Source organism: Rana temporaria, chromosome 2 (genome assembly GCF_905171775.1).
Source record: "Rana temporaria chromosome 2, aRanTem1.1, whole genome shotgun sequence".
Lineage (NCBI taxonomy): Eukaryota > Metazoa > Chordata > Amphibia > Anura > Ranidae > Rana > Rana temporaria.
The window spans coordinates 133,014,723-133,038,159 of record NC_053490.1 but is presented as its reverse complement, the minus strand read 5'-3'; the positions used below and the strand labels follow the sequence as shown (position 1 = coordinate 133,038,159).

Here is a 23,437-nt window from a genome sequence, read left to right as displayed (position 1 = left end):
TTGAAGCAAATGACGTCCTTGCGACGTCATTTGCCGCAATGCACGTCGGGAAAGTTTCCCGACGGCGCATGCGCTCTACAATCGGCGCGGGAACGCGCCTAATTTAAATGATTCATGCCCCCTACGGGATCATTTAAATTGCGCGCGCTTACGCCGGGCATTTTGCCGGAGCGCCCACGCAATTTACGGAGCTACTGCTCCGTGAATCGTGGGTAGTGCAGAAAATTTGCGGGGGCGCAGGGCAAAAGCGTTGCCCTGCGCCTCCGTAAAAAATGCGCAAAAGGTACCTGAATCTACCCCAGTGTTTGCATGTGAAGCTTTGTCCCTGGAAATATTTTACCTTGGAAAAACAACCAACAGTAAGCAACACAGAGGGTAGCATTTACTAAAGGCAAATAGACTGTGCACTCTGCAAGTGCAGTTGCTCCAAAAGCTTAGTAAAGGAGGTAAAGCTTAACTTTTCAAAGAATACTCAGTCAAAAAAAAAAAATTGTTTAGCCTGCACATGATTGGATGATGGCTGTGAGCAGAGCTTTTGCTCATTTAAGCCCCGTACACACGATCGGACCTTTGTCCAACCAAAATCACACCAGAATTACAACGGAATCGAACATGTTCTCTATCTAAACTCCGATGGAATTCACTGGAATTTCCGATGGAATGACTCCAATGGGGCATACCCGCGGTCGTAATTTCCGATGGAAAAACGGGGAAACAACTGCACTTGCAAAGTACACCCAGAGGCGGCTCTCTAATTAGGCAAATTAGGCGGTCGCCTAAGGCCTCGCACCCACAGGGGCCTTGTGACCACCTTATTTGCTGAATTAAAGAGCTAGAGATGGGTAGGAATAGCAGCGCCTGGGTGGCTGGAGGATGGGGTGAGTAGCAGAGCCCCCACCTCTACCTCACTGGCTGCTTTGTGTCACCTTCCCTACTTGTGTGTTCGGCCGGTCACCAGCTCTTCCATGTCCCTCGATCCTTCCCAATGCTGCGCCGCTCATCCTCCTCATCCAGAGCTCCGCCCCCTGAGGACAGGGACCCCCTTCATCTCCTGGGGGGGGGGGGGGAAAGTGCCCCGACACCAGCACTGAGAACACGCTGACACCAGTGCTGAGAAAGAGTGCACTGACACCAGCACTTTAAGGCTCTTAATATATGCAATTTATGCAGTTAATTTTTATCGCCTAATTTTTTTTTCCATTACGGGCGTGAGTGGGGCCTCATGTCTAAGTTATGCCTAAGGCCTCACAAAGCCTGGAGCCGCCCCTGAGTACACCCATCAATTTGCCTTTAGTAAATCAACCCCACAGTATCCAACAACAATAACATTCATTTCATAAAGCCTAAAATCGATAAAGTACCCACCATTAGGGAATAATACTCAAGATTGGGTGCTGTAACTAAAATGATTGACGGGTTTGGTGTGTAGCCAGGCGCTCGGCTAGAGACTAAACCCAGGCTCACGCTGACAGCGGGATTGAAATTGTGCGAGTTTAGCTGAACTTATTAATGAGTGTTATAGATACTCTTCAGAATTCCATTGCTCCTCCACAAGACAAATCTTGGTGAGGGCAACAGATTGGTAGCATAGAGGGAGATGGCACCAAGGCTAGAGAGTCCATACTCTGGACAATCTGTGGTCAGTGCCTGTACAAACCCTTTCCACTAGGACACTGTCCAAAGCTGACATCATTGTCCAAATATGGCCGCCGCCATAATAGAGTAATGACATCAGCAAGCATCCCGGAGTTGAGTTATTGGTTGCTATGATGCCAGTGCCTCTAGATTTACTGTAACCAGGGAGCCCTGTGCTTGATTCTGTTTAAGCCAACTCAGAGTTGGTCTTATTTAGCGCCAGTTTGCCTATGAGGCATTAATTGTTTTTGAATCTGTTGAAGCCATCGTGCCAGATTTGAAAAGGGTCGATAAAAATAAACTAACTGAATCTGCCTGAAGGCACGTGTCAAAAAACTTTGCAAAATTGTTACAAGGCTTCCCTGAATTAGGCGCAGACCATTTTAGGCTCGGTTTACACCTATACGTTTTCCGTTGCTTTTTGTAGAAACGTACTCTTCATTTAACATGGTTTTCTATGGGACACTTTCACATCTATGCTTTTTTTCAGCCACTGCATTTTTAAAAAGGCTCCGGAACTTTTTTAAGTAAAAAACTGTGCTTTTTGTTTGCTTTTTTGGTTCAATAGACTTCAATGGGGAAGCTGTAGAAAAGCATGTAGTGCGTTTTTGCCACGATTTGTATTTTTTAATCTGCCAAACAACAAATATGTCATAAAAAAGTAGCAAAATCGTGGTAAAATCATGTATGCAAAAAGCATTGGGGGAAATGATTAAAACAAACTGCGTAGGTGTGAACCGAGCCTTAATCCCCATACACACTATTCAATTTGCTGCAGATTTTTGTCTTCAGATTTACCAAAACCATATAATAAGAGGTCAAACCTTAAAGTGGTTGTAAACCTAGAATTCTTTTTTTTTTTAAATAAAAACCTGCAAGACAAAGGCATAATGAGCTAGTATGACTAGCATACTAGCTCATTATGAATTATTTACCTTAGATCGAAGCCCCCAAAGCCGTCCTCGTCTCCCCCTCCGGCCGCAGACATCTCTCCAGAAGGTTACTTCCGGGTATCGCCGCTCCGACGCTGTGATTGGCCGGAGAGGCGATGGTGTCACTCCGCGCATGCGCACGGGAGCCGTCAAAGCCAGCATTATCGATTCATAAAACCAGCATTTTCAGTGCGCCTGCGCCGATGTGTATGGCGCACATGCGCCGTAGACATCGGTGTATCCTTTTTGGCAAATATCTCCTAAACCGTGTAGGTTTAGGAGATATTGCAAACACATACAGGTAAGCCTTAATCTAGGCTTACCTGTAGTGTAACTTCCCCCAGAGGGTTTACAACCACTATGCAGGTATTTCACCTGATCTAGTTTGGTCACCTCTAATCCCAATTGACCAGAATTGACCAGAACTAACCTTTTCCCCCCAAGCAAGCTTAGAACACTGGCCCTCTAGACTCAGGAATCTCTTCTACCATAAATGAGATGGTTGCCCAAGGTCACGGAAATCATGCACTTCGCACCAAACCTGTTACACCTGCTGCAGCTTTCTTCTCCACCACTCTCCGATTACTAAACAAATTGCAGAAAAATGCAATCACTTAACCAGTCTGCTGTGTGACAAGTGCAGAAACATTTATCATCCTGTTTTTGGAATCCATGAAACAGAAAAAATAACACGGAGTGTTCGGTAAATCTGACACCGGTGAACCATGATCCCAACATGAGACCGCACTTCCCTCCAATAACTGAAGTACGTTTTTCTAATGTGCCCTGTAGAATGAAAATGAATGAACTTATGTAATACTGTAGCCTGGATTTGAGTATGTTATGACACCAGTCAAAAGAATTGCAAATAGTAACTTCCTTATAATTTAAATGAAAGGTTAACTGTTAGTAAACAGCTTTTTAGTTCAGGATTTAAAGCCGGTTCACACACAGGCGACACGACTTTGGGGGCGACTCGGCAAGCCGATCTCAAGGCGTCTTGAGAGGCAACTTGCAAAATTACTTCAGTATTGAAGTCAATGCAAGTCACCCCGAATCGCCCCCAAAGTCGTACAGGAACCTTTTTCTAAGTCGGAGCGACTTGCGTCGCTCCTATTAGAAAGGTTCCATTGACTACTGTGGACCGCGACTTGTCAGGCGGCTGAGTCGCCTGACAGGTCGCCCCAGTGTGAACCGGGTCTAAGGCTCCATGCACACTGAAGCTGATAAACTGCAGTTTATTGGCGTTTTGGCTTTTTTTTTTAAAGCCCATAAACTGAACTCTATGTTAGCCTATGTGCCCATGCACACCTGGGGTGAGCTTTGGAGTTTATTGGCTTTTTTCTGAACGCTCAAAATTTGCGTTCAAGGGGCCGTTTTTTGGCGAAAAAAAAAAACTCAAAACGCAAAACGCTGAAAAACGCAGAAAAACGCTTAAAACGCTCAAAAACGCCGGTGCCAGCATTTTTTAATCCATTGGGAAAAAAAAGCAACACTGAAAAACGCTAATTAAAGCTATTGCAAAAACGCTAAAAAACGTTTAAAGGCTCCCTGCAAAGCTACTGCCGTTTTTTTATAGCTTTTATCAGCTTCAGCGTGCATGGAGCCTTAGGCTTCATTCCCATGGACGTTTTTGGATGTTTTTACAGCCACGTTTCTGAGCTTTTTTTGCAGCTTAAAAACGGCTCTCCATGTTAGTCTATGGCCTCTTGCCCACCATAACGTTTTTGAGCTGTAGATGGCTGAGCCGTTCCTAGAGCTGTAAAAACGGCAGACATTAAAAAACGCTCAAAAACGCTACCGCTGCGTTTTTGAGCTCCAGCTCAAAAAAAAACTTGGACAGGCGTTTTTAAGCTGTAAAAAAGGCTAAAAAAAGTGGCTGTAAAAACGTCCATGGAAATGAAGCCTCAAAGTCGTGTAGTGTTTTTATTTTTTTTGTTTGTTTTTTGATTTTCATTTCAACACATTAAACACAATAAAACAAACATTAAACTGGTAAAATTCTCACCCCAGCATTTGCAGTTTACAACTTTCAATGCTGCTGGCTCATGCTCTCTAAAGTGCTCCTTCCCTGAACTTCTGGTCTGTTCAGGAAAGAGTTAAAAATGGACAATGCAGTCTCCAACCAATCTTTTAGCTTGGAGAAGAGAGGGGGAGGAGGCAGGGTCGTCTTAATAGCATCATGGACCCCTGGGCAAAGTAATCCACTGGGACCCCCACCAGCCTGCCAAAATGTATACACTACTCTCAAAAATGTAAGTATAAATAGTTGATAGAATTAAAAATAGATTCATTAAAACTTTTAATAAAATCGATTTAAAACAATAAGAAAACATGACATAAATCAAATACTAATCAACACAAAGGGCACCGTACAGGGGGAAAGCAGATGGGCATAGTACAGGGGGGTTCAGGAGGACACAATACCGGGATCAGGAGGGCACAGTACAGGGGAGGATCAAGAGGGCACAATACCGGGATCAGGAGGGCACACACAGTACAGGGGAGGATCAAGAGGGCACAATACCGGGATCAGGAGGGCACAGTACAGGGGAGGATCAAGAGGGCACAATACCGGCATTAGGAGGGCACAGTACAGGGGAGGATCAAGAGGGTACAATACTGGGATCAGGAGGGTACCATATAGGGGAGGATCAGGGGGGCACAGTACTGGGATCAGGAGGGCACAATACTGGGATCAGGAGGGCACAGTACAGGGGAGGATCAAGAGGGCACAATACCGGCATCAGAAGGGCACAGAACAGGGGAGGATCAAGAGGGCACAATACTGGGATCAGGAGGGCACAGTACAGGGTATGATCAGGGGGGCACAGTACTGGGATCAGGAGGGCACAATACTGGGATCAGGAGGGCACAGTACAGGGGAGGATCAGGAGGGCACAGTACTGGGATCAGGAGGGCACAGTACAGGAGAGGATCAGGGGGGCACAGTACAGGGGAGGATCAGAAGGGCACAGTACTGTGATCAAGAGGGCACAGTACAGGTTATGGCATGCTTCCACAGTCCATAGCCATCCCAGGACAGTTTAGTAAAAAGCAAGACTGTCCTGAAAAATCCAGTACAGCTGGCAAGTATGATCCAATGCAAGATTATCATTGGGCCCCCATGCACCTGGGACGCGCATGCATTAAGAGAGCCCTGGGAGGAGGTAGGAGCAGGGGAGTGTTTTGTCATCGTAGGCTAAGGGGCTGTGTGTTTCTATTGCTGCACGCAGTTTGGGAGACACAACTATAGCCTCTGCATGCAAGGGTGACGTCATAGGATGCTGCAAGAAAGGAACCACCCTAAATCAGGAAACCTAGGGCACAAGTTTAAACTGGAATATAGGCAAGGATTAAAAGATAAAGAACTGTTAGTGAGTAAGTGATTAAATGAGCTGCTGAACATGCTCAAAAAAAGTGAGGGCATGATGTAGGAACAAACTAAGGACATAACAATGTTGATGGTTGGAGTGCAGAGATACATTTTTTGGGCTTCAGGGCTACTTATACTTTTAAAGCCCATTCACATGCTGCTGCCCTTCCTTGGCATGGCATCTCACATTGCTTTGAGCATGCCCATTCATTTTAACTGGGCACGTCCAAGGGCCAGAAAACCTGCTTTTTTCCCAGCACATTGCAGAGCAGTGCATGCGTTGTGTGGAAAGGTAAAAGGGGCAGGTGTGATGGTAGTCTGTATTCATTAAAAATAAATCAGAAGACATACACTGTTCTATTTTGCGTTAAACGTATGTAAAACGCATGTGAATGTGTGCTATAGTGTTGAGAGACAAGTGCAGGCTCAAAGCATAGAAGGCATGGATGCCAGGCAGGCCAAGGTAAACTTTGTTTTGTTTACATGCAGTTAATCAGCAGTTCAATGTCTTCAATGCTATGAGCCATAAATGATTTCTAATCAATAGAGTCCATCGACCTCTGCATACATTCAGCTAAAAAGGAACATCTCATGAGACTTTAAAACAGAACTCCACAACAGGAATAGAGGGGAAATCTTTAATTGGGGACACTATCTCTGCTGACCCTGGTGATTTCCTTACTTTGGAGGGATTTCATTTCACTTCCTGTTTTGGTTATGGGATAGGAAGTGAAGGGAAATCTCCACAATGGGACACAGAGACAGATGGCAAAAAAACAAACTGACAGGAGTTATAACTAGGGTTGTCGCGATACCGATACTAGTATTTGTGCAAGTACTTGCACAAATGCTCCCGATGCCTGACCTGATACTTGGTTGGCGGCGAGCAGACTCAGTGGGCGGAGAGGGGGGGTTTGGCGTCAGTAGGCGGATCGGGCGGCCTCAGTGGGCGGAGCGGATTCAGTGGGTGAAGAGGGCGGGCGGCGTCAGTAGGCGGGCGGCCTCAGTGGGCGGAGCGGTCGCCGTCAGCTTGGACATCCCGACGCCCATCTTGGCATACCCTGCACTTGGACACAGTAAGCCAGCAGCTGACATCTTGTTACACCCAGCCCATATAGTTCGGGCTGGGTGTAACAAGATGTCTACTGATACTTACTGATGCCGAGTGCAGGGTGTACCAAGATGGACGCTGCAGCATAGCATTTCAAAATACTTTCCTCATGTCATTTATTGCTACATTTCAGTGCCTGCCCATAAGTGCCAGCCACCTATCAGTGCCAGCCACCTGTCAGTGCCCATAAGTGCCGCTTATCAGTGCCATCTAACAGTGCCAGCCACCTATCAGTGCCCATAACTGCCACCTATCAGTGCTAGCCGCCTGTCAGTGTCATCAGTGGCAGCCACCTGTCAGTGCCCATAGGTGCCACCTAAAAGTGCCATCTATCAGTCCCCATCAGTCAGTGCCACCTATCAGTGCCCATCAGTCAAACTGTCACATGGCATTAAATAAAAGTATCGGTAATCGGTATCAGCGAGTACATGAAAAAAAGTATCGGTACTCGTACTCGGTCCTAAAAACGCGGTATCGGGACAACCCTCGTTATAACCCTCCATGACTATTCAAAATGAAAAAAAAAAAGTTTTGCCTTTAGTTCAACTTTGAAAAATCACAGCAGTGGATTTGTTCAGTCGGGACACAGGAGGCACATGTTTGCCTACAGGTTGTTGAGCCTGAAATGCAAGCTTACTCAATACTTTGTGTCAGATAGTGGCTTGTTTTATTAACCTCAGTGCCCCATAGTGCCGCGTACAGATCATTAACTTATTGCCTCCTAGGCACTCAGGTGCCCCCACACCAAACACTAGGTAGTTTAAAAAATACAATTTTGTAACATTTTATAAACACAAAAGCGATCTCAAGAACAAATCTAGACTATCCTCACAAGTTGTCAAACATCTCTGACAACAAAATATGGAAACCCCCCTTCCTTACACTGTATTCTATGACAGGTCACACACTTGTCATTTTATATGTACATCCTGGCCCCACATCATAGTAATAATGTAATAGCATGCATCATCGGTACTTGCTAATGAGCTTGTCGCACACTAGCGTTTATTTAGGTTCCTAGACGCTGTTATTAGAAAAAAAGAATTCTGCTCCTAGAAGCTAAATAGTGCTATCCTTCGTGTCCATGCACAATACTTTATATCCTCTGTGTCCATGCACAATACTTTAGGCTATTCGCGTTTTCTAAGCTTCAGCGTCTAGGAGCAGAAAAAATGATGTTTTTTGTAGAGTTTCTTGGAGAGTTTTATCAGCAGAAAAAAAAAAAAAAAAAAATGCTCCTAACAGCTTTTTTTTCATGTACTGCAAAAACGCTAATAAAATGATAATGCTCCTAAAAGCATCTAAATGAAACATAGAAAAATGATGGCAGAAAAAGACTGAGTAGTCCATCGAGTCTGCTGCCCATTTTTTATTTTATTTTTGCTTTTAACCACTTAAGACCCGGACCAAAATGCAGCTAAAGGACCAGGCCCCTTTTTGCGATTTGGCACTGCGTCGCTTTAACAGACAATTGCGCGACCGCGCGACGTGGCTCCCAAACAAAATTGGCGTCCTTTTTTTCCCACAAATAGAGCTTTCTTTTGGTGGTATTTGATCACCTCTGCGGTTTTTATTTTTTGCGCTATAAACAAAAATAGAGCGACAATTTTGAAAAAAATGCAATATTTTTTACTTTTTGCTATAATAAATATACCCCAAAAATATATAAAAAACATATTTTTCCTCAGTTTAGGTCGATACATATCCTTCTACATATTTTTGGTAAAAAAAAATCGCAATAAGCGTTTATCGGTTGGTTTGCGCAAAATTTAGAGCGTTTACAAAATAGGGGATAGTTTTATTGCATTTTTATAAACATTTTTTTTTTTACTACTAATGGCGGCGATCAGTGATTTTTTTTGTGACTGCGACATTATGGCGGACACTTCGGACAATGTTGACACATTTTTGAGATCATTGTCATTTTCACAGCAAAAAATGCATTTAAAATGCATTGTTTATTGTGGAAATGACAGTTGCAGTTTGGGAGTTAACCACTAGGGGGCGCTGTTGGGGTTATGTGTTCCCTGAAGTGTGTTTACAACTGTAGGGGGGTGAGGCTGTAGGAGTGACGTCATCGATTGTGTCCCCCTATAACAGGGATGACACGATCGATGCAGACGCCACAGTGAAGAACGAGGAAGCTGTGTTTACACACGGCTCTCCCCGTTCTTCAGCTCCGGGGACCGATTGCCGCACTCCAGCAGCGATTGGGTTCGCGGGACCCGCGGTCCTGGTCACAGAGCTTCAGACCGGGTCACGGTGCGCGCCGCAGGCGCGTGCCCACGACCCACGGCTGGGTACTAGTACAGGACGTACCTGTACGTACATGTGCCCAGCCGTGCCATTCTGCTGACGTACATATGCAGGAGGTGGTCCTTAAGTGGTTAAAAGCTACTAGAAGCTGGCACAAAAATGCTATTATCAGCATTTTTCATCCAGCATTTTATTCTAGCTTTTTTTAGCTTCTTTTGAGAAATCTCCCTCCATGAAGTCTGGCTGCAGCCATTTTAACTGTGGGCAGCTGAAGCTGCTGCATGTTCACTTCCTGGATTCACACTGGCAGACAGAGGCACGCCTCCAGCTCTGCAGCTCTCATTTGTCCTCTTATGACTCACCCCCTCCTGGCAATTTCTTACAAAATTCAGAGAGAGAGCTATGCATGATGTCATAAGCCTAAGCTTTTTACCAGACAAGAAACAGGTTGGGTGGGCTGTATAAGGTATTTACTGGCAGAAAAAAAACATGTTTTACTATCCAAAGTTAAAACAACAAGGGCAGAAGATTTGTACACTACTTTAAAGATGAACTGCAAACACACAGTACTTCTTGCGAGCACAGTACTGCGTTAGCGACCTGCATTTGGAGGTGATATTAACTTAACATTGACACCCGCTGCAGATAGCAACTGCAGCGCATTATGAACATGGTGAGGAAACGCGGGTCTCTCGCACTGCGTTCTGGTGTGGACGGGCACTCAAAGTACATTTTTAAAGCTAAAATCCAGACAAACCCGTTAAATACACAGATGACGTACGAATATGGAAGTTATTGTATCTGCCAAGGGGTTTGTATTTCTGCCTGTTCGGTCCAGGGGTTCACACTGCTCTGCCCCATAGCACAACCCTGTCTGCAGATAAGGCTGCATTCACACCTGAGCGTTTCCTTTTCAGGCAGAAAGTCACGTGTTTTTACTGCGATTTTGCCGCAATTTTGCATGGGTCAAATGGTCACCAATGTAAAAAGCAAAAAAATGCCTGCCCAAAAAGGTCATGTACGTTTTTTTTTTTTTTTCAGGTGTTTTGCTTCAGGCTACACAAGGCTCAGACATGAACAGGGGCCATTTAACTGAATGGAATTTTACTTGTTGGGCATTTTTTTGGGTGTTTTTTCCGGCGTTTTACGAGCTGAAAACGCTCAGGTGTGAATGCAGCCTAAGTGATATTTACAGTTCTTTTCCCCTAGTCTGTGACAGGACAGAAAAAGGAGAAGCAGCAGAGTGGTGTCACGCTGCTCTCTCCTCCTGTCAGTATGCCCCTTGTTAATGGGCGTGCACATGGAGTGTACACCCTAATCAGTATGTGCTGTGCTGATTCCCATAGCTCCCAACTGTCCCTGATTTGAAGCAATGTCCCTCTGTCCCTCTGTCCTCATTAGTCCCTCATTTTGGTCTGATCTATATAGATGTATATAAAATGACCCTTTTATCTAACAAAAAGTGTTTTCCAGCCCTAAACCTTTCATCTGATTTCTAATTTGCTGCATTTGTAAATTCCAAAAGCCAATATAAAGGAATAGTAGTGGAAAAAAAAAGCACTTGTGGGTTTAACCAATCTTGTTTTTTTTTTTTTTTTACAATTCTCCTTTAAGAGGGCGTGGCAAGGGGTGTGTCCTATGCCTGCATACTTTTGCTGATAGGTGTCCCTCATTCCCATTTCAAAAAGTTGTAAGGTATGGACTCCCCCTACTGCCAGTGCCTCCCTCGTGTTGCCCCGCAGTGCTGCTCGTTTCCATCCATTCTTCTCCCAGCTGCTGCGGGGGGATGTGTCAGGATGGAGAGTGGAGGAAGGGGCTAGTAAATATGTCATTTACTAGCGCCTTCCTTTTCTAAATGAACACACGCTCACTCACTGTGTTCATTCATAACTGAAGCATACTAAACAGTTTACTATGCTTCAGTTTGTGAATAAACAGGAAGCGGCTCAGCACAGAGCACTTTCCATTCATTCACAGCCCAGTGCAGCTGAGGCTGCAGAGAAAGGTATGTGTGTTTGAGCTTTGGGGTGCGCCCCCTAATGCAATAAGCTGCACACACCTACAGTATGTCTCGCTAGCACATGAACACTGCAGGACAACTGATTAGCTTTTTATGTTGCTTATCCCTCTCCCAGTCTGAGCTGTACAGTGGATTGCAAGAGGCTGATAAGTTAAAGCGGGGTTCTGGGCATAATTTTTATTTATTTTTTCCAAGCTAAAATTAGTCACATTAAATAGTCCCTAAAACATAATAATAGCTCCCCAATGGTTCCAGAAATCATTGCAAACACTTGCCTTATATCCTCCAGCTCATGTTGTGGCCGTATCCATCATATGTGTGGGCATGTGAAGCCCAGTTCTTTTTTCTTCCTGGTTTTCAGGGAGAGGTGCATGCTGGGCGATTTTAAACTCCTGGGAAATGAGTGTCATCACTTCCCAGGAGGCAATGGGGTCTTAGGACAGGAAGTTGAACCACCTAGGACCAGGTTACGAAATATGCCTAGTAACAGCCAGATAGAAGTGAGTAAAACATTGTTTTTTTTTACATTTTTATTTTACATTAAAGGCAAGCTGTTAATGAAAAGTTCATTTTTAGGGTGGAACTCCGCTTTAATTTCAGGTGCTTATACTGTTAACAATTTAAAGCAGAGTTCAACCCATGGAACTTCTGCTTTTTGGAATCCCCCCCCTCCGATGTCACATTTGGCACCTTTCAGGGGGAGGAGTGAATATACCTGTGTAATAACGGCATTTGCTCCCACTTTTGGGCATAGGTTGCCGCAGTGACCTACGCCACGTCCGGCCCCTCTTCCGCCCCCCCTGCTGTCTTCTGGGAGACACACGGGTCCCAGAAGACAGCAGGGACCAGTGGGATCACGCAGCGTGACTCGAGCATGCGCAGTAAGGAACCAGGAAGTGAACCCGCAAGGCTTCACTTCCTGATCCCCTTACCGAAGATGGCGGCGGCAGCACATGAGAGCCAAGGGACAGATCCGCTTCGGGTGCCGACATCGCGGGCGCCCAGGACAGGTAAGTGTCCATATATTCAAAGTCAGCAGCTGAAGTATTTGTAGCTGCTGACTTTTAATTTAATTTTTTTTCGGCGGAACTCTGCTTTAAACGTACATTTGGTTTTATATTAATGAATACCAAGCTGCCGTGAATGGTGTATTTTTAGATGTCTGGGGGCAGATCCACAGAGCGAGTACGCCGGCGTATCTACTGATACTCCGGCGTACTCTCAAATTTCCCGCGTCGTATCTCTGTTTTGAATCCTCAAAACAAGATACGACGGCTTCTGGGTTAGAGCCGACAGGTGTACGTCTTCGTACGCCTTCAGATCTAAGATGCAATTCTTCGGCGTCCGCTGGGTGGCGTTCACGTCGTTTTCCGCGTCAGGTATGCAAATTAGCTATTTCCGACGATCCACGAACGTACGAGCGGCCGTCGCATTTTTTTACGTCGTCTGTAGTCGGCTTTTTCCGGCGAATAGTTAAAGCTGGTATTTCGTCGCGTATAGTTAGACTTGCCATGTTAAGTATGGCCGTCGTTCCCGCGTTTAATTAGAATTTTTTTTTTTCGTAAGTCGTCCGTGAATCGGGATGGACGTAATTCACGTCTATGTTAAAAAAAATGACGTCCTTGCGACGTCATTTAGCGCAAAGCAAGGCGGGAAATTTAGGGACGGCGCATGCGCAGTTCATTCGGCGCGGGGACGCGCTTCATTTAAATGAAACACGCCCCCTAATCGCCGATTTGAATTCCGCGCCGTTACGCCGCTTGAGATACACTACGCCGCCGTAACTTATGGCGCAAATTCTTTGGGGATTCGAACCGGCCTAAAGTAAGTTACAGCGGCGTAGCGTATCTCACATACGCTGCGCCCATATAATTGTATGTGGATCTACCCCTTGGAGTTCACAAATCTCAGCATTAGCACGACACCTAATAAAAACAGCACACTGTGCATTCATCTCATGTACAATAGTGCAGTGTAGAATTTCTTACGCCTAAATTATAATGAGCAAATATATATAATATACACACAAACGCATACAAAGTGTATTGTAAAATGCTGTACATTATACATCTTGGCATCCATACAACACTGAATAATAACAGGAGACCATCTCCAGCCATATACATGTATACATGTGCTCATCAGTACCCTATGACAAGCCGTAATAAACACACAAATTTACAAAAGTGTAATAAAAATGGTGCACATTATTAAGTACATACATCATATCATCTACACAACAGCGACTAAAACAAGCATTCTTATCAAGTCATCAAGTTATCAAGTCATCTACAGTCCAAAACACAAACTTCTAGGATGTGTAATATAACATCGAACTAGGCTTCTACACAACATACAATAAAAATGGGCACCAGGCACTCGTCTCCCGCTATGTACATAGCGCACAACTTCTATTTGCTCATCCAGACTTTATAACGAGGCTGTAATATATATATACAAACTTATAAAAAGTCTCATCTAAAACTCTATACTGTACATTATAGATCTTGGCTTTCACACAGCACATAATAAAAAAAGAACTCATCTCCAGCCATGTACATCGCACAGTGAGGATATTTGCTCATCAGTGATTTATAATGAGGCTGTAATATACAGGCGGACTAATATACAGCGTACTATAACATTCTATACATTTTGGGGCAGATCCACAAAGAAATTACGCCGGCGTATCTATTGATACGCCGGTGTAATTTCAAAATTCCTGCGTCGTATCATTGTTTTGAATCCTCAAAACAAGATACGACGGCATCTCGGCTAGATCCGACAGGCGTACGTCTTCGTACGCCGTCGGATCCTAGGTGCAATATTTCGGCGGCCGCTAGGTAGCGTTTCCGCCGAAATCTGCTTCGAGTATGCAAATTAGCTATTTACGGCGCATTTTTTCCCGTCGTTTGCGTTCGGCTTTTTCCGGCGTATAGTTAAAGCTGCTATACTGAGGCGTACTCAATGTTAAGTATGGCCGTCCTTCCCGCGTACAATTTTGAATTTTTTACGTCAGTTTGCGTAAGTCGTTCGCGAATAGGAATTTGCGTAGAATGACGTCACCGTCGTAAGCATTGGCGGGTTCCGGTTTAATTTCGAGCATGCGCACTGGTATACCCCCAGGGACGGCGCATGCGCAGTTCCAAAAAAACGTTGTTTACGTCGGGTCACGACGTATTAACATAAAACACGCCCCCATTAGATCCATTTGAATTCCGCGCCCTTACGCCGCGAGAGATACACTACGCCGCCGTAACTTATGGCGCGGATTCTTTGTGGATTAAAAAAACAAAAGATAAGTTACGGCGGCGTAGCGTATCTTAGATACGCTGCACCCGGCGCAGATGTCTGTGGATCTGCCCCTATATATCTTGGGATACAGACTGCAGGCAGGACGTCAGATCCGGTCACCCCCCGTTGTGTTCTGGGAAACACACGGCTCCCAGAACACAGCGGGGACCAGTGAGCGCGGTGCACACGACTCGCACATGCGCGTAAGGGGAACCGGGCAGTAAAGCCGCAATGCTTCACTTCCTGGTTCCCTCACTGAGGATGGCGGTGGGGGCAGCAGAGTGACGAGCGATCGCTCGTCCTCTGCTGCCGACGGCGCTGGACTCCAGGACAGGTAAGTGTGCGAATATTAAGTCAGCAGCTGCAGTATTTGTAGCTGCTGGCTTTTAATTAATATTTTTTCGGCGGAGATCCGCTTTAAACGGAGTGCGTTTCTGCAAATCTGCAAACGCATTCCAAAATGTATAGGAGAACATAGTCTTATACAATTTTGCAATCCAGATGCATTTTTTTTCCAGGCACAGTGTTCTATCACATAGTATGGATCCAGGCACTGTGTTCTATCACATAGTATGGATCCAGGCACAGTGTTCTATCACATAGTATGGATCCAGGCACAGTGTTCTATCACATAGTATGGATCCAGGCACTGTGTTCTATCACATAGTATGGATCCAGGCACTGTGTTCTATCACATAGTATGGATCCAGGCTCAATGTTCTATCACATAGTATGGATCCAGGCACAGTGTTCTATCACATATTATGGATCCAGGCTCAATGTTCTATCACATAGTATGGATCCAGGCATAGTGTTCTATCACATAGTATGGATCCAGGCTCAATGTTCTGTCACATAGTATGGATCCAGGCACTGTGTTCTATCACATAGTATGGATCCAGGCACAATGTTCTATCACATAGTATGGATCCAGGCACAGTGTTCTATCACATAGTATGGATCCAGGCACTGTGTTCTATCACATAGTATGGATCCAGGCACTGTGTTCTATCACATAGTATGGATCCAGGCACTGTGTTCTATCACATAGTATGGATCCAGGCTCAATGTTCTATCACACAGCCAGTATGGATCCAGGCTCAATGTTCTATCACATAGTATGGATCCAGGCACTGTGTTCTATCACACAGACAGTATGGATCCAGGCACAGTGTTCTATCACACAGTATGGATCCAGGCACAGTGTTCTATCACACAGACAGTATGGATCCAGGCACTGTGTTCTATCACATAGTATGGATCCAGGCACTGTGTTCTATCACATAGTATGGATCCAGGCACTGTGTTCTATCACATAGTATGGATCCAGGCACAGTGTTCTATCACATAATATGGATCCAGGCACTGTGTTCTATCACATAATATGGATCCAGGCACTGTGTTCTATCACACAGACAGTATGGATCCAGGCTCAATGTTCTATCACACAGTATGGATCCAGGCACAGTGTTCTATCACACAGTATGGATCCAGGCACAGTGTTCTATCACACAGTATGGATCCAGGCACAGTGTTCTATCACACAGTATGGATCCAGGCACAGTGTTCTATCACACAGTATGGATCCAGGCACAGTGTTCTATCACACAGCCAGTATGGATCCAGGCACTGTGTTCTATCACACAGCCAGTATGGATCCAGGCACTGTGTTCTTTCACATAGTATGGATCCAGGCTCAATGTTCTATCACACAGCCAGTATGGATCCAGGCACTGTGTTCTTTCACATAGTATGGATCCAGGCTCAATGTTCTATCACACAGCCAGTATGGATCCAGGCACTGTGTTCTTTCACATAGTATGGATCCAGGCTCAATGTTCTATCACACAGCCAGTATGGATCCAGGCACTGTGTTCTTTCACATAGTATGGATCCAGGCTCAATGTTCTATCACACAGCCAGTATGGATCCAGGCTCAATGTTCTATCACACAGTATGGATCCAGGCACTGTGTTCTATCACACAGCCAGTATGGATCCAGGTACAATGACACAGCAGTCAGATTAAAGCTCCACATCCCATCCACACATTAGCAGCCTCCATAGGACAATCATAGCTCTCATTCTGCCCCTTTAAGACACACCTTCCCGAAACTGCTGCACACAATGCTGGCTGGATCAGTCGGAATGCAGAGAGAAAACAGGAGAGAGAACAGGTCACCTCTCCGCACAGATCACTGAGTGCACCGTTCGGCCGGTCCAGTGATTGCCCTGTGCCTGGCAGAACCCTCACTGATCACTTACCATTCTGAGTGCTGACACATTCCAATGCAAGCAGACATCCGAGTACCAGCAGGGTCCATGGTCCTAGCGAGCGCTCCATCCCGGCCAGTGTGACCACTCACAGATCGGACATTACACTCCGGGACAGATCTCCAGGGGGGGTCAAATCTCCAGGGAGGGCGGATAGATCACCAGGACAGATCTCCAGGGGGTCAGATCTCCAGGGAGGGCGGATAGATCAGATCTTTAGGGGGGCAGATCTCCAGGACAGATCTTCAGGGGGGCAGATCTCCAGGACAGATCTTCAGGGGGGGGGGGGGCAGATCTCCAGGACAGATCTTCAAGGGGGGCAAATCTTCAGGACAGATCTTCAGGGGGGCGGATCTCCAGGACAGATCTTCAGGGGGGCAGATCTCCAGGACAGATCTTCAGGGGGGGGGGGGCAGATCTCCAGGACAGATCTTCAAGGGGGGCAAATCTTCAGGACAGATCTTCAGGGGGGCAGATCTTCAGGGGGGCAGATCTCCAGGACAGATCTTCAGGGGGGGCAGATCTCCAGGACAGATCTTCAAGGGGGGCAGATCTTCAGGACAGATCTTCAGGGGGGCGGATCTCGGGGGGAACAGATCTCAGCACTCTAAGCATGTAATGTCATCCGCCCGCCCGGGACACACACGGCACTCACTCTGACAGCACTTGTCTCCTCCACATTCCTCATTCACCAGAAAGTCACTCCAGACACGCCCACATCCTGCTTGATTGGCTGAGAGCCGTCAATGGCTTGTACATCGAGCCAAAGCCCAGCTACCTGCCACCACCTGAGTGACGTCATTGCCCGCGGGCAGAACACATTGCCTAATCGCTTGTGGAGCTGTCATGTTCCTAGCCAATCGGAAAGTCTGATCGCAACCATAAAGTGTCATACTGCTCAGAGAAAATTCATAGTCGCATCTAAATGTTCTTTTACTGTACTACATCTAATTGCACCATGCTGGATGTGTTCAAAATAATCAGAAATGTAAAAAAATAATAATAATAATAATAATAATAATCAAGTTGTGAATATATTGCACATGCAGAAATAAGTGTGGAAATGAACAATTTATTGTATAATATATTTTTTTATAGATACTTATATAGCGCCAGCAATTTACACAGCGCTTTACATATATATTGTACATTCACATCAGTCCCTGTCCTCAAGGAGCTTACAATCTAAAGCAAATAATATTCAAGTTTTCAATCATCTTACCTTTTTCTTTTTTTTGTCATTTTGGTATAAAATCAACTGAGCTGAGTTTTTTCTTTTTATTTTTCTAGAAATAATTTTAGTTTAGCATTCCTTCATTCCTAAATCAAACCAGGTTCAGAGGAAATAACTTTTTAAAAGTTGGGTATGAAAACAATGACTGGCACAATGGGCCAGATTCACAGAAAAAGTACGCCGGAGTATCTGCTGATACTCCGGCGTACTTTCAGATTTGCCGCGTCGTATCTTTATTTGTAATTCACAAACAAAGATACAACGGCATTTGGCTAAGATCCGACAGGCGTACGGCTTCGTACGCCTTGGGATCTTAGGATGCAACACTTTGGCGACCGCTGGGTGGAGTTTGCGTCGTTTTCCGCGTCGGGTATGCAAATTAGCTGTTTACGGCGATCCACGAAGGTACGCGAGTTCGTCGCATTCTCTTACGTCGTCGCTAGTCGGTTTTTCCCGTTGTAAAGTTGCGATTGCTATTTAGGTGGTGTAATATTAGACCATCCATGTTAAAGTATGGCCGTCGTTCCCGCGTCGAATTTTACATTTTTTTTTTTCGTAAGACGTCCGGGAATACAAAAGGACGTAACGCACGCCGCCATTCAAAAAACACGTCGGGGCGCCGTAATTTCACGCAAAGCAAAGTAAATTTCCTAACGGAGCATGCGCAGAACGTTCGGCGCGGGAACGCGCCTAATTTAAATGGTACACGCCCCATTTGAATTAGGCGGGCTTGCGCCAGACGGATTTACGCTACGCCGCCGCAAGTTTACAGGCAAGTGCTTTGTGAATCAACCACTTACGCTTAAAACTTGCGGCGGTGTAACGTAAATTACATACGTTACGCCGCAGCGCAAGTACGTGAATCTGGCCCAATGTTTTCAAACGTGTTTTTCAAAAAGATCTAAATATTTTCATGGCACACCTGAAAAGATTCAACAATTTTTTAAGAATTTATTTATTATTACATAAATATATATCATTTTTTTTTAATTATTATTTTTTTTTTATTTCCTTAATAAACAACAAACAAAACAAGACAAGACAAAACATCATACACAGTGAAGCAAAATATTAATGCAAATTCAAGATCCAGTCTCATTACATATCAAAGGAGTGTTTTTAACTAGGGAATGATGTAAACCGTCTGATTTAACCGCTTGTCGACCGCCTCACATAGATTTACGTTGGCAGAATGGCAGGGGCAGGCAAAGCAACGTATATATACGTTGCCTTAAAACTGCACCCTAGCGGGCGCACGTGCGCCACCACGGTCTCCGTGGCCGTGCCCACGAGACCCACAGACTCACGGAACAGCAGAACGGGGAGATGTCTTTGTAAACAAGACATCTCCCTATTCTGCCTAGTGACACAGCACTGATCGTCTGCTCCCTCTCATCAGGAGCGTCGATCAGTGACGTGTCACAGTAAGCCACGCCCCCTAAGAGTTAGAATCACTCCCTAGTACACACTTAACCCCTTCAGCGCCCCTACTGGTCAACCCCTTCACTGCCAGTCACATTTACACAGTATTCAATGCATTTTTATATCACTGATCGCTATATAAATTTGAATGGTCCCAAAATAGCATCTAAAGTGTCCGATTGTGTCCGCCATAATGTCGCAGTCACGATAGAAATCACCGCCATAACAAGTAAAAAAAAAATTATAATAAAAATGCCATACAACTACCCGTATTTTGTAGACGCTATAACTTTTGCGCAAAACCATTAATATACGTTTATTGCGATTTTTTTTACCAAAAATATGTAGAAGAATACGTATCGGCCTAAACTGAGAAAAAAATAGATTAAAAAAAACTGGGGATATTTATTATAGTAAAAAGTACAAAATATAGCTTTTCATTTCAAAATTGTCGCTCTATTTTTGTTTATGGCGCAAAAAATAAAAACCACAGAGGTGATCAAATACCACCAAAAGAAAGCTCTATGTGTGGGAAAAAAAGGACGTCAATTTTGTTTGGGAGCCACGTCGCACAACCGCGCAAGTGTCAGTTAAAGCGACACAGTGCCGAATCACAAAAAGTGGCCCAGTCATTTGGCAGCCAAATGGTCCGGGGCTGAAGTGGTTAATATATTAAATATCAATCCATATCCAATATACAAAAAAAAAAAATAGCCTTTAGTTCCTACTAACCACAGTGGCCCCAGAAATCCTATAACTATAAATGTCTATTAATTTAACTTCATGAATCAATCATTCAATAACCCTCGAGGGCATGCAATGCAGTATATGGCTTATCCAACCATGTATCCAATGTAAGGCAATAGCTTTTCTTGCATAAAATTATGTAGTTAGCAAACACTGGCTCTGACACTGTAGGGAGAGTCGCCGCCACCAGACCCAGCAAGCATACAGACATTGAAAGTTTTTTACATATATATTTCATTTTAAATTTAATGTGAAGGATGTGCCTTCCTTTCAAGAACAAATCAGATTGAAGCGATTGTCATCTTTTTACTTTCACTTGCTTCCTTGCTTTTCATCTTCCAGTTTCTCTTTCAGAGTTCCAGACTTGGTTAAGTATTTTTCAATCACTAAACAATGAACAACACTGGAATGGAACGGCCTCCAATATTATAATATAATTAGAGCGAATGAGATCTCGCACAAATTGCGCTATTCGAAGGGAACCAATGAGCGACAGAGATTGTGTTGTTACATATGTTACTTTTTTTACTTTTGCGACATTGATTTACCATTTCATTTTTGGATATGTTCAAGGTTTCAAAACACTAGCAATTTTAAATATTTTTCAAAACCGCCATGGCACACCTGCACATCTCACACGGCACACAGTTTGACAATCACTGGACTAGCAGAAGGTCAATTCTAACCCATTGTGATCATCAAGAATTCTCTGCTGGTGCCTATACACCACATATATATCCAGCTATTTACATCTTTTGCAGATTTATCCATAAACCTTAAAGTGTTTCTAAAGCCTAAATATTTTTTTTACCTTAAAGCAGTGTTCCGCCCACAAAACAAAGCAGCAAAAAAACAGGCAAATGAAGCGTCTTGCCTGCAATCATGTGATTGCATAGACGTCACGCATCCCATAGTGCACTGTGTCTGGCGCCTTTTAATTCTTGTGAATAGCTTTGGGGGGCAGCCCCCTATGAACGGGCCGCCACTGCTGAGCCCTCATTTGATCCAGTGCTGTGCACATCTGCAGCTCTTCTCTCCCCTCACTTCTGGGTCTCATTGGCTTTGCTGGGGCACTGGCAACAATTGGCTCCCAGTGCTGTCAATAAAAGACAGTGGCGGGGGCGGGGCAGAGTCCGCTGTTTGTGTCAATGGACGCAACAGTGGGGCTCGGGAGCAATTAGGGACGAGTGCCCCAATGAGAAATGGCTTTCTATGGGGGCAATGGACAAATAGGAGGGGCCAGGAGCACTGGCGGGGGACCCGGGAGGAGGAGATTTAGGGCCGCTCAATGCAGTTCCATTGCACAGAACAGGTAAATATAGACATGTTTGTTTGTTTTTTAAAACTTTTTTACCTTTACAATCGTTTTAAAGTAGAATTATAGGCAACATTTTTTATTTTCTTTCTTTGGATAGAGTAAAACCTTGTACACACGATCGTGCTTCCAATTTGTGGATTTTTGTCCGAAGGGCGTTGTCTGTGAACTTGGTATGCATACACACAGCAGAACATTTTCAGCCACATAATTTTTCAGCTCTTTAGCGCCACCCTTTGGGCAACTTCTGCTATTATTGTCTGATGTTTAGCATTGGTTCGGAGCATGCGTGTTTGTACTTTGGATTTTAGTCTGACGGATTTGTGTACACATGATCGGATGATCCAATGTAACACAGTTGTTGTCGGACAATTTGAGAGCATGCACAGCCAACATTTGTTGTCGGAAATTCCGACAACAATTGTCCGATGGAGCATACAGACGGTCGGATTATCCGACAAAACACCTCCATCGGATAATTGTTGTCGGAATATCCAATCGTGTGTACGGGCCTTAAGAGAGGATCATAACCTCTGTCAGTTTATTTGTTGCCATCTGTGTCTTATAGGAGAGACTTCCCTTCACTTCTTGTCCCATAGCCAGACAGAAAATGTGAGGAAATCCCTGCAAATTAAGGGAATCCCTTGGGGGTCCCAGGTTGCCAGTAAAAAATGTGCTCTGCCCAGGGCCGTCTTAATAGCATCATGGGCCCCTGGGCAAAGTAATGCTCTGGGGCCCCTACAATGATGACAGTGCAGGTAAACAGACATCAAGTAGGTAGGAGGCAGACTGCCTCCCCTGTGTATCTTTCACTCTCAGTGCCATCATGGGGGCCCTCAATTTCGGGGCAGCATGGGCTCAAGGACCAGTAGCTTTGGGGAAAGTGCAGGGGCCCCCCATGCAACTGGGGCCCCTGGGCAGTGCCCAGGTGTGCCCTCTCATTAAGACAGCCCTGGCTCTGTCAGTAAATGTTTTGTCAGTAAAAAATGCTGCAGGAGGTTGGCAACTCTGGGCCATACACATAAGGCATTTACATTGGTTTATTAAGAGCAACATTTATTTAGAGGCATAAAAGATGCACTAAAGCTGTGTTCAGTCCTGCATTTGGTCATAACCATAGAATTCCCCATCCACGCTATAGAAGGTGGATGGACTAATATCCTACTGCTGGTATTGTATTCTGATACCCATCACCCACAGCAGTCAGAATACCCAAACAATGGCTGCAGCAGCTGACTTTTTCTTCCACCTAGGTCCTTTGGATTTCTCAATTTACGTTTGTAGAGCCACATAGTGTCAGCAGGGTTACCTTCACGAGAATTGTGTTGAAATGCCATTCATTCAGAACAGCACCTCAATACAGATATACATATCTACTACCGCACCTGCAGCACAGCACACCACAATGCACAAAATCTCCAATTTCCTTTTTTATTTGCTGCTATGATCTGATTTCCTGTTAGAGGGAGAACATTCATTCTCTGTAGTCCCACTGTATCTTGGAACTTTGTCACCCTCTCTTTGCTTGCTTGTGAGATGGACAATTGGATTTGTAGGGTGCATAGAGCAGTGCACGTGGCCACAACTAATGTGCACTGCTTGTAGCTAATAAACGGGAGTTAGGGGGGAAAAGGAGAGGTTTGGGAGCTCACAGAAGAGGGACAAAAAGACCCCAAGAAACAATCTCATAAAAAATAGAATAAAGGGCTATTAAAGTGTATGTTACCAAAAATATATATCTTTTCTCTTTGTGTTGACATACACTATATTGTCAAAATTATCGGGACGCCTGCTTTTACACGCAAATGAACTTTTGTGGCAT

General features: G+C 44.7%; 1 protein-coding gene across 1 annotated transcript in view; it reads right to left on the bottom strand.

The window, feature by feature from the left end:
• Window positions 1-17,166, bottom strand: part of ERBB3 (erb-b2 receptor tyrosine kinase 3) — a 149,131-nt gene extending 131,965 nt beyond the window's left edge. Inside the window, exon 1 of the mRNA XM_040341090.1 lies at window positions 16,889-17,166. Coding sequence (XP_040197024.1) covers window positions 16,889-16,967 — 79 coding nt within the window. The 5' untranslated portion in view covers window positions 16,968-17,166. The remainder of the gene's footprint in view (window positions 1-16,888) is intronic.
• Between the last annotated feature and the right edge of the window lie 6,271 nt (window positions 17,167-23,437).